Source organism: Vidua chalybeata, chromosome 3 (genome assembly GCF_026979565.1).
Source record: "Vidua chalybeata isolate OUT-0048 chromosome 3, bVidCha1 merged haplotype, whole genome shotgun sequence".
In the NCBI taxonomy this organism is placed as follows: Eukaryota; Metazoa; Chordata; class Aves; order Passeriformes; family Viduidae; genus Vidua; species Vidua chalybeata.
This window is the reverse complement of record NC_071532.1, coordinates 91701708-91713998: the sequence shown is the minus strand read 5'-3', so window position 1 is coordinate 91713998 and position 12291 is coordinate 91701708. Positions and strand designations below refer to the sequence as shown.

The 12291-nt window shown below is 33.4% G+C and overlaps 1 protein-coding gene across 1 annotated transcript in view; it reads right to left on the bottom strand.

The window, feature by feature from the left end:
• CSMD1 (CUB and Sushi multiple domains 1) overlaps positions 1–12291 on the bottom strand; it is a 1092714-nt gene that overhangs the window by 321247 nt on the left and 759176 nt on the right. Inside the window, exons 9-10 of the mRNA XM_053939637.1 lie at positions 7088–7212; positions 2911–3032 (exon numbers count right to left, since the gene is read on the bottom strand). Of these exons, the coding sequence (XP_053795612.1) occupies positions 2911–3032; positions 7088–7212 (247 nt within the window). The remainder of the gene's footprint in view (positions 1–2910; positions 3033–7087; positions 7213–12291) is intronic.

Sequence of the window (12291 nt, the reverse complement as noted above, 5' to 3'; positions counted from 1 at the left end):
TCTTCTGCTTTCTGAAAGTACATAAAGTGAAAGGAAAGAAAAGATTAAAGCTAAACCAGAATACATTGATGGAGATCAAAACAGCAAAAAAGAAGAAACTGAGGCAGACCAACATGAAAGGACAAATCACAGGGGAGGAAAGAAATGGTGGAGGACTTGGAAGTGCATGAGCAGCTAATAAAATTCTCTAAGAAAAAAGCTGGAGGCAACAACCCAACACACAGCAACAAGTGAAGTATGTATATTACAGTGGATAATAAATGCCAATGATGAAAGTGAAGTTGTACATGTTTTTTTATAGTTTTGTTTTCCCACTTTTTAACCTTGAAAGACTATCTCTGGTAATCGAGAAATAAAAAGGCACTTATGTGTAAAACAGTTTTGAGGGGGAGGGGGTATATTTTTTGAGTAGGGGATTGTTTTAGCTATGCAATAAAAAATTCAAAGAGGAATAGTCTGGTTTTGTTTTGCAAGATATCAGCCAAAATAATGACAAAGTTTTCAGATATGCAGTCTGAAAAAGTGTATCTATGATTAGGCAAATACTTTTGCTGCATTAAGTATTCAACTAAAGAGTCACAATAATAGATTTATATAATTCTGACCCAAGCAGATACAGAAGAAACATATCACAGTGAAAATATTACATTTTGCTTTCTTTTGAAAGAGTTCTCCAACTGGTATGAGACCCTGAGGAAACAGATGCATTAAACTTTGAAAATAGCATACATTTTTGTATTTAACAAAATCATTTTGATCACTTCAAAGGTTTTGATTTTTGGTTTGTTTGTTGTTTTTTTGTTGACACATTTATTTTTTGGACACTGAAACTTTGTTTGCCTTGAGCATTGCATTACCATCTAATACATTCCAACGTTTTGTCTGAATTATGGACTTGCTCTAAAATCAAAGACGATATCACAGCAAACATACTGCTAAGTCTCCTTTTCCAACTTTTCCATTCTTTCATGCATATGCTTCTACAGTTTCCTTCCAGAAGTCTTACTGGTTGTTTTTTCCCCTAAATTGCCATTTCCAACTCAATATGTCATACTTAGATCCATATGAGGCTCATAAATTTCACACTCTACAGCTAAATCTCAGTGGTGTCAATCTAGCTGATATCCTGAAAGCAAATATGAGATACTGAAGACAGATAAGGCTCAGTAGTTAGTCTCCTTTGCTCAAAAACAGAATGGAAGGAAGGTCAGAGGGAAAATAAGTAATAAGCAATAATAACTGTCAGCCTGTATGTGGTGCTCAGAAAGAGATTCTTCCCTCGTCATAGTATAGTTACACTGTTGGTTCTGTAGATGTTAAACCTCCTTTTATGTGTGACAGGATGATCTGATCAGCAATTTGGAGGGATAGGAGCCTTGTCTATAATGAAACTTTGAAGAAACAAAATGTGCCCATTCGAATATTAAGCCTGCAAATTAGACAAAACACAAGTTTTTAATTCATTGCAGTGTATTAAATATGCATAAACTGCTTATATGGAAGACAAGTGTCACTAACAGATTACATCTGAGCTACCACAAACTTTTGAAACAATCCATGAATCAGCAAGATAATCTCACTCAACCATCCTGCATATTATCATATGCTACCTAGTATGACTGCTCTTTTAGAGCATATTGCAAGAATGAATTATCTTTAAATAAATTATCTCAAAATCAACCATAACAGTACATGAATTCCCTAGGTGTGAACTGGGGAAAGATTTCCTGAATAAAAATGTTGTTTCGAAGTTCCCCAGCTATGTGCTTTGAAAGGCAATAAATCAGAAATAGCATTTAAACCAACATATTTTTATACCAACATATTGAGGCATAATCCAACTTTATACAAATACCTGAGAGCTCAGACCCATAAAACTGTATGTGAAGTTTCCCATTCTCACTATAATTAATTTAAATGTCTTCATTTGTGTCAATTATAGTGAATAACTTTTACTTTGTATAGAAGATGGAAATTGCTAGGCTCAAAGACTTAATATATCTGTGCTTTGTACAGTGCAGAAAGTACATCCTTCAATAAAAAACCCTGTAACTGGGACATAGCCTTTATTTACCAGGTCATTAAACTTAGCAATATTGCAGCCCATAGCACATCTACTATACCACAATCAGCAATCAGTCAGGAAAATATGACTGATTTTTCCTTAACTACTTTAAAGAAATCAAGAATACAGTCTTCCAAAAAGCTACACAGGAAATATATGTTTTGTAATTATGGAAGTACATATAGATTATACATTCCCTGCCATATAGCAAGTCATTTAGTCAGCATTTCATTACACAGAAGTACAATATAAGTAAAGTACTTCTTTAACTTCTCTTTTATTTTCCTACTGATTTTGCAGAAAAACAGTAAAAATATTTTGTTATGACCACTATCTTATGCATAGTTAGATGACTAATTCATAGTTGTGTATTAAGAATCATTACTGGAAAACAGTGGATTGAAAAGAAATTATGTAGGGAGTAAAATAACTAACAACAGCTGTCAAAATGCTTACATGTAATGTCCAGTTTTTATGCCAAGAAATCTCATGTTAAGATTCAACAGTGATTACGTATCAAGGTGCAACATGAAAAGTTCACTATTAACTCATTTAGCAATGTGGAATTTTGATTACAATTTTCTGTACTTCATTTAAAAAAAGTGTGTAAAACTTGAACATTTTCAGTTAGACCTATTAATCTGAATGGACATTTTCACACATTCTGCTTTTCTCCCCTCTAGTGCTCAGTGTATTTTCATGACAACTCTACTCTGTTCCTTTTGGTGTTTAAATGAACATGCAGACTTGCATGTGCTAATGCATTTGTGCAAATATATATGAAATATTTTTTAAGACAAATCCAAAACTCTACAGTTTCACTTGAGACAAGAGAAAAAGCATACCTTTTCTGGATCAGTTGTTGTAATGACCCACACGCAGTGTGCGTTGTCTTCATATTGAACTGGATAATTTGGAGACGTGATAATGCCACTCGGTCCACGTAAATTAGAACCACATGTTCTAGCTAAAATGATAACCAACAAACCAGATTGCTTTAGACTGGATGCTCTGTTAAAAATAAATTTTAAAAAATCACCATAGCATTAGCAACAACTTGCCATGAAAGTATTACTATGCTGATATATTCCATAACAATATACCTTTAAAGATATTTCTGCCAGACAAAAAAAAATACTGAAAATTTACCTACAGAGGAAGAAATGAGCACTTTTCAATTAATCTGCCCAACATTTACAATACTTTATTCTTACTTTATGTAGATTAAATACTCAAAATTATCATATCAATATTCTATTTGGAGAGAGATTTACCCTTTCCAAATGGATGGAGGGAACCTTCTACCCATGAATGTAAGAAGGGCCAGTATGTGCTCTCCTTCATGATTTCCCCATGACTTGGAGAAAAAAACACATGTATCACAATATTTATGTAACTGTATGTCCTTAACCTAAACATGATCTTCTGTGGTGTCTCAGCGCTTTACACCATATAATTAGAAAGGGGGAAAAAAAAAGTTTCAAGGCAGTATGTAGTCTGACTTTAGTAAAGTAGATTTGGTTGTGAAACCATCACAACCTCTCTGCCACACTCAGCAAATCCAGATAATCAGCATTTTAAAAATATATTACTTAATACATTCAGTTATCTCCTAAAGAGAATTAAAGATAGATTTTGCAAGAATATTCAATTTTCTCAAATATTTAAGTATCTAGAAGCATTTAAAAATATTTAGACATATAATTTCCAGTGACACAGATTTACAGAACTCAGAATATTTCAAAATGGCACTGTCATGTTCATCGTACTACAGTACTTTGTCAACATGCTAAACAGAGAGTCGAGATCATAAAATTTCTAAGTACTTAGATATGAATCTCAGAATCTCAGAATCTATCCATATATATTCCACTACCTTCTGATGTAATTTAGTCCCTTCAGTTACTTAAGTTCCAGTACAGGCAAGAGGAATGACTAGATTCTTCAAAAACTTGGTCATTCTTTTTCTGAATATTGGAATAAAACACCTAAAATATTTCTGGTACTTTAGAAAATTTTAATTTTCATCTCTCTCTGTGGCTGCCTCCATTCTAAAGCATGAAATATGAGTGTTTCTTTACTTCATGAACTGCTGGGAGGAAGCCAAATCTTCTCCATGTATAGAAGTGTGATTGGTACAAATAGGAAAAAAGGTACTAGATGAAAATAACTATTCAGATTTTCTATCCTTCCATCACAATATACTACTAGTAGTTGGTCCTTTGTTATGATGTTAGAGACTAGACTTTGAGAACTTGTAATAATTGTACGACAAAATTAATCAACTAGGACTCAATTTTCTGTGGAAATGTCTGTGTATGTATGCAGGGAGAGTGGAACTAGATGATCTTTAACTTCCCTTCCAACTCTAATCATTCTATGATTTCATGTTTATGCAAAAACTGTCTTAATAGCTACCCACCAATTTAACTTAAGTTTCAGATACATCACATGGAAATCTTCTGTTACAATCCCAGTAGAAGTCTAAAAAAAAATCCTCATCTACATAGGAAATTCTACAAAAGCATCATTTAACAGTTATTAAAAAGGTGTCTGTACTTAACATGGAAAAAGAAAGTCACAGAATCACTTAGGTTAGAAAAGAGGTCTAGGTTCACTGAGTATAAGGCTTAAACTACCACTGTCCAGTCCATTGCTAAACCATGTCCCTAAGTGTCACAAAAAACTAATCACATTAAGTATGCCACAATGTGTTGCCTACTAACAATACAGAAAGCTTGGCATGTTGCTGCTGTCTTAAGCAATCTATATTCTTTTAATTGAGGGAATAACAGGGACAAATTAATAGGATCTGAAATATGGATCATTTTCTTTCTAGTAACTGATAGAAACACTATACCTCTGGGACCATAACTATCACATAATCTATTACTTTATTTCCAATTTCTCCTGCCTAAGGTCTGCTACAGCAGAAACTAATCCAGAGGTGCAACTTTGTAGCAACAAAAAAACAGGTCGCCCCTCTAGCTGTCCACAAAGAAGAAAGGCTAAGAAACATGTCCCTTGAAGAGAGATTTTTGAGTCAAGCTGTTACTCTTTTACCTTTCTCCTATTCAAACTTCTAAGATAAGGTTAAAAGAATAGGGAGAGGAAAGGGGTGAAGCCAAGCAAGAGGCACAACTGAAGCTGAGCCCAGAGGTCTGTTTAGGAAATTGAGTGATTGCAAAAGATTGCATTAAAATATTAGATAGCCTTGTATACTGCCTAGAGAAAACAGGAATGGATTGCTGTAAGGTTTCTGTGTGGAATTCAAGGAAACTGAATTTACAATAATTTACATTAGCAAACAATTTACACTAGCACCAAGCAGTTTCTGAGGGCAGTGTCTGGGCCCTCCCACTGCTCCTTGCCTGTGACCCAGGTGTGGTGGTGGGGTGGGCCTGGGGCTGCACTGCCGGCATGAGCAGACCCCAGTGGTGCTGGGGACCCTGGGACCCCAGCCACTGTTGCACCCTTTAATTAATGTCAGGAACCTGCCAAGAGCAAGATGGTTCCTGTGACTTTTCATCAGATTCCTAATTTTTGAGCTTTGTTAATCACCATTCTGGGCTAAGTGCAAGCATCAGCTTCGTCAGTAAGACTTGTACTCTTGAAATCATTAAGCTCACAGTAGTCATGTGCACTTTATCAGCTTTTCCACTTTAAGTTGATGATAATTTAGAAAATGTGATAAGCACCTCTTTGCACCGTGTATTTTACTTTTAATTGATGCTTATATGAACACTATGAATCCTGGCATCTTGGAGGTCAATAAAGGAATTGAGAAAAATACAGACTGCAAATAAAACCTTCCTCTTTCACTCCTCACAATCCACAAGTAGGCACGCCATAATACTGACCAAGAATTATACACCATTGAGAAATGAAGCACACACGTGTTTATACAAGTTGAATAAAATGAATCTGGCAGCAGGAAAAAAATTGTAATTACAAAATAACTAGGTAATGAAAACTTTTTAGAGAAGTATATGAGTTTTATATATATGAAATTATGTTTTAGCTCATTCTTGAACAAAAAATAAATAGTTTAAGTTCAGGTGTTACAAATCCTCCAGTGTTTCTTAAACCAGTATCATTTGCTGCCGTGGTAACTGGCATTCTGGTGTAAGATTTTGTATGTACAGGAAGTATCACTTTGATCTACCTCAAAAGGACAATAAAAGTATCTCTAACAGTTTGTATTACTTCATTTTCCTTTTCCAATTAATAGTGGTGGTTTGCCCTGTTTATCCTGGCTAGGTTGTCTGGTTCTAGGAGAATATAAGGGAAGTACATTTCAAGGGTCAAGGCTCTCATTGGCATGTACAATCTAAATGGGCAACTCCAAATAATTTTTCTACTGAGATAAAAAGTTCTGTACCTAGAGATCCATTCTTTATTTTTTCCTATACACCTCAGTTCTGATGTACTTTGGCAGCATTTATATATTTTTCTGTGTTTTTGTTACAGACAGTAGACTGCAATGGAAAAACATGCAAAATAACAAAAAGCCACTTCCACTGTTCCTCCATAAAAGTGGGGTAAGCAGCAATTTAAAGCAGGGGGGTCTAGATGGAAAAACATTTAGAAATAAGTTAGAAGGTCAGGTTTTATGTAAAGCTGAGCAAAATAGATGAACAGAAAGGAATTTACTGAAAAATCAGGACTAGGTAAATATCTGGGACTATTAGGAACATAATATGATTGTGAGAATCTCATATTTGGGAATTAATTTAGAAAAAAATAACATAAACCTAACTAATTAGTTCTACTTAGGTAAGTTTATCATGACAAAAGGAAGATTAAGTGAAATTAAAACTATTTAAAGGAAATTTGCTCCCTAAATTGATACTCTTTCTACGAATTTGATCGCATGCTTCAAACAACATAAAAATCTTTGTACATTTATAATCACATATACACATATACATGTTTTAGTTTGCTTAGTTTTGAATTTCATTGCAGCAGAAATTATAAATTATCCTTCCAAACTTCACAAAAAATTCCAAGAATAGCAGTTACCTCTGCAAATTGGCCTGTGGTCACTCCAGGCAGCCAGTGTATCTGTCACTCTCTGACAAGTGATGCTCTTAGAACCTTGCAGCACATAATTGTCTTCACAGGAAAACTGTACACTTGCACCCACCCTAGGAGAAAAAGGGGAGAAAGAAGGAAGGAATTAAATATATTTTAATATCAACATCCTCAAATAAATTGTCAAGTGACAAAATTTCAAGATTCAAACAAAGAAATTAAGGTGCAAAATTCTACACTATCAATATTGTATTCATAAAAAACAACCTATACTCTAGGGAAACGGCCTATTATTCAGTATGCCCACCTTTTAAGGAATCCAAAACAATTGTGACACTAAGTTCGTTCTTTTACAGTATGAGTTCAATGAATATACGGATATATATATTTTATCTAAGAAAATATATAAACACAATTCTTTCAGGCAACAGAACTTAATGAATAATTTCAACATTGCTATATTCACTCAAATGAGAGAATAAGCAATTAAATATGGAAATTTGTCAACACATATAACCAGAAAATATTGATTTAAATCAATGGCAGAAATTCATTAAAAATTCCTGGCCTTGTTGAAATTTCCTCTAAAACATTACACTAAAGGATGCATTTTTTAGGACTGAAATTTTACTATTACATTTGTAACACAGAAATGTATCCCTTTGGAATTATTTATGCTGTCAAATTGTTATGAAGATTTTCAAAAACTGCATACACTTATGGTCTATGTTCACAGAGAGTTTTCTTAAACAGTATTTACATGTCTGGCTCCATTTATTATTTGTGACATTCTTTGGTTCCCATAATAATTAACTGGTTCTGTCTATTTTTTTGCACTTTTAAATTTGTATTTGATAGTCCCATGTCATGAACTAAGTGAACTCAATAAAGCAGATTTCTCAGTTTAGTCTCTGTAAGTTGTTGAGTCCTAAACACCAGACGATTGCTATATGGCACTCAGGAGGCTCAGCGCTTAAAACTGTGCTGTGAAAAATTGCATATATTGTCATTCACTATCACGAGCTCATTCCCACCCTTCATGGACAAGTATTTTCTTAGTTTCTCAGAGAATCTCACAAACACTAACTATATTGTTTATTGATATTATTATGTGCTTCTATACTTCTTTTCATTATTTCAGGAAATTTTAATAGGTTTTTTTTGTTTGCTTGTTTTTTTAGTTAATTTTAAAATTTTAGTATGATGTTTCAAATCTAGAAAAGCTTTCAAAACTGCTTTTCCTATCACTTTGTTCTTGAGCTGTTAAACGCAGAAAGGCAGGGAAAATACTGACCTTTTCCTTCCATAATTAATGCAAAATACACAAAATTCTTGAAGAGTAATGTAAGTTTCTAAAATTGTGTTCATTTTATGCTTGTCATAATCTTCAGAACATTCTTAAAGCCCTCAGAAAAAGAGACGAAGAATTTTTATAAATAGATACCTCAAATTAATAAAATTTAGTTTATTTTATTGGTAAAGAAAATATTACTTATAAATCTGACATTTTAATGCCATAAACATATTTTTAATGGCATTTTGTTCTATTTTCTAGAGTTAGGATCTCTATTTTTTTCCTTGGGAAAAAATCCAAGCGGTTACCTAGCAGTGATAAACGCAAATTGAGAACTAAAGTATTTAAAAATCATATTGGATAAAGACCATCCCACAATGTAATGATGTATGAAGCAACATGAAAACCAACATTTCCCTTAAGTTTGCTACTACCAAGGCACATAAGAAGAATTTCAAATCTGTGCACATACAAAAACATAGACTGAAATTAAATGTATACTTATTGGATGTCTCCAACAGCAATTTATAATTTAAAATATCTGAATATCCCCTCCAGAAAGAAAAAAGGGGATGGAGGGAAATGAACAGGAGGAATACAAATATTTTTATATCTAATGAAGTAAGGTAAGGATTTTATGTTTAGATTGGGTTTCAATCATTGTAGAAATACTTTTAAAGTTTTTATTAATGTATACATAAAAACATTAAATGCTAATTTAAGCTATACACTCATGATGATTCAATTTGTTTCAATATTATTCTACAAAGTATGTGTTTCAGAGGGTTGGGGTATTTTTTTCCTAATGTGCTGGAAATAGCTTGTATCTAAGGATCTAAGGGCAATTAATATGAACTTCATATGTTTTACACAGTGGGTATAAGCTTCTGAAATGTCTGAACACAAACTAAGGGACACAAAATAAATATGCTGAAAACAACACAAGAAAAACAAAGAAGAAACAGAGCACAAAATTTCACATTAAAGAGCAAGGCACAAAGTACTCCAAAGCTCCTTATGGATCTAAATAAGCACATTAGGAGATGGGTTGCATCTGGATCACAGTCTATAATAAAACTATTCACACATCCAAATTGCTGAGTCTTTCCATTGATTAAGCTTGACAGCTTCCCATTTAAAAAGGGGACATCCTTTTGAAGATGTCATATAGCTTGTTTGATATGTGATTTCAAAGAAAGATCCTAGTTCATTTAATATCCACTAATTAACAATGAAAGGTTTTAATTGAATTTGGGGAGTTTTGTTGGGTTTTTTGGGTTTTTTTTTCCACATCTCTACCTCCCTAGTCACTAAGCAAATCTGTGTGTACCGGAAGTGTTGTGATTTGCTTTATTACTTCTCTCTGTAAACGTCAAACACAGGGAAGAAATCTGTTTCCTCATTTTTATTTTTCTATTTTAAATTACAACACCATCCAAACATAATCTGTGTGTTTGTAAAAAAGGCTAGAATTTGACTGGAAGAAGCTATTTTTAAAAAAAGAAAATACTGACATAAAAAAAGTTAATTTAATTTTCAAAATCTGTTTTGAAAATTTAAAATCCATTTGTTTTACAAGTGTTGGTGAAATTGTGAGAAATTACTACATTTTCACATTATCACACATACCATATGATATTTAAGCAAAGCTGAAACAGTATTATTTAGATACATTTCAGATTTCATTTAAACAATCTACTGGTTTGCAATCTCACATAAATATAAAATGTGATCTTGACCTCAAAATGTTCTCATTACTCTAGCCAAGTCTGACTTGCCATTTGTCCCCCAAAATGAATCTAAATATCCATTGGGTTGTTTTAAAATCACTGAAAATCATCTCCCTACTTCCTAAAATGAAAGCAGTAGAAGCATGTCAGGAGGACAGAAAGAAAAAGTTAAGATTTCAATACCTTTTTTTTGTCTTTATTATATTAGAATGAATGCCATTATTATGCTGAAAACGATGAAACCCTTTTCAAAGAACTTGTCATCACTGAATCAGTTGGGTCTCAGGCTGTCTGGAAAATAAACCCTCTGCCATTCCATCAATCCCACTTAAAACATGTCTTTCAGTAGACTGGAAAAGATTTTGAATAATGTGCATTTTCACATGTTTTAGCTCAGATTAATATTCAACAGTTGTCACTCTCCTGACAAGAACAATAGCTCCTTCTGGTGTTTATACTTGCCTCTTAGAAAAGAAAAAAAATATTGCCTTTCTTTACTCTCCAGAGTACTTTTATTACATTGGAGACACTCAAGCAGCAGCAAATATTATTTCCTCTTCTCCCGTGGAAGAGCTTGATTTGTCATTTCAGAGAAACAAAAACCAAATTCCAGCCAAAATCTCTATTTAAATGTCCCTCTGGAGTTAGACAGTTAACTTTAAGATAGATATGTTTTAAATAGATTTTAACAAACCTTAAAGTAATGAAAAACATATGTTGTTGCATAATGAGTTTTTCAGAGAGTAAGTAACATTTAAGTGGAAAACAAACTGTTATCATTTCTCTCAAATAATATTCAGAACTGGAGGCCCAAAACATACACACAATTAATGTGATCAATCTACACAACATGTTTTATTTATCCTATGTTATACTATGTTGCTTGTTGAACACCTTATGCATTCCTTTATCCTCATGAACAGTAAGATACACTTGGTGAAATGAAAATATTATAAGAGTCTGGATGGCATGAAGGAGGTAGGGAAATAGCCTTACTCTGTCAGTTTAGTAAGCTCAAGCATTGCTTATAAGTAAGCTCCAGGCATTTAAGATACCTTTAACCCACATTCATTCCTAAAAGTCTGTGTTCAAAACATAGTGGTTTGCAAGGTTCTTTGACATTTGATTCCCTTGGATATCTTAAAATGTACTTTGAACTTTAAGGTTATTTTGGGTTTTCCCTCTGGTATTTTTATGCATTGCTGGGAACTTTGTTGTTGAGTTCTTCCATGTTTGAGTTCACACGTTTTGGATCTTAGCACTGGTTTTACCAATATTTTAGTTTGCGTTCTCTTTCAATTTACAGACTAACCCCCAGAAGTGAAAAGAAGAGATTTTCTTCCTTACCTTCTCTGAGCTTATCAGTGCTATTAAACCTGCTGCTGTTTCTTAACAATTGTTCATATGCCACTGATTTGGACCACAACTAGATGAGAATCTGTTTGTATCATGAACACATAAAAGCTGTATGACATTTATAGATTCACAGAATAAAGTAGATTGGAAAAGCACATCATCTAGTCCATTTGAAGCAAGCCCAGTTGGAAGAGAGAGTTCAGAGACATGTTTGAGTGAGTTCTGAATGCCTTCCTGGATGGAGAGTCTACAAATTCTCTCACAAACTTCAATGTTTTACTATCCTCATAGTAAAAAACATGATTTTTTCTTTAATACTGAATCTAGTAGTAATTTACCATGTCCCACCTTATTTCCATTACCTTCAGTCCTGAAACTGTTAACTATTTCCAGAGATACTTTTCTCTCTCCACTGATAACAAAGTGATCCTAGATACTGCCTCTAATTTTTTCAACTAAGTATTTTATTTGGAGGAATTCAGAAGTGGCATGTTCTGCATCATTTATGGAGGGATACTGAGGCATGCCTGCACAAGCAGGAAAGTAAAATACTCTCCAAAATAGCAGTGGGAATATAAAGGTATTCCTTGGATGAATACACAGAGGCACTTTAATACCTATTGAAAAAGAGTTATATTTTAGCATCCCATTTTTACCTAGTCTTCTGCTGCCTGATGCTTCTCTCTGCAATTCATCAAACATTAATGAAGACTTAAAGAGAAATTACATTTCTTTTCCTAAAATAGCAGCCCTTTGGACAGGGGCTGCTACACATACTGCATTTTTGTATCATACAATTTCATTTGCAGTAG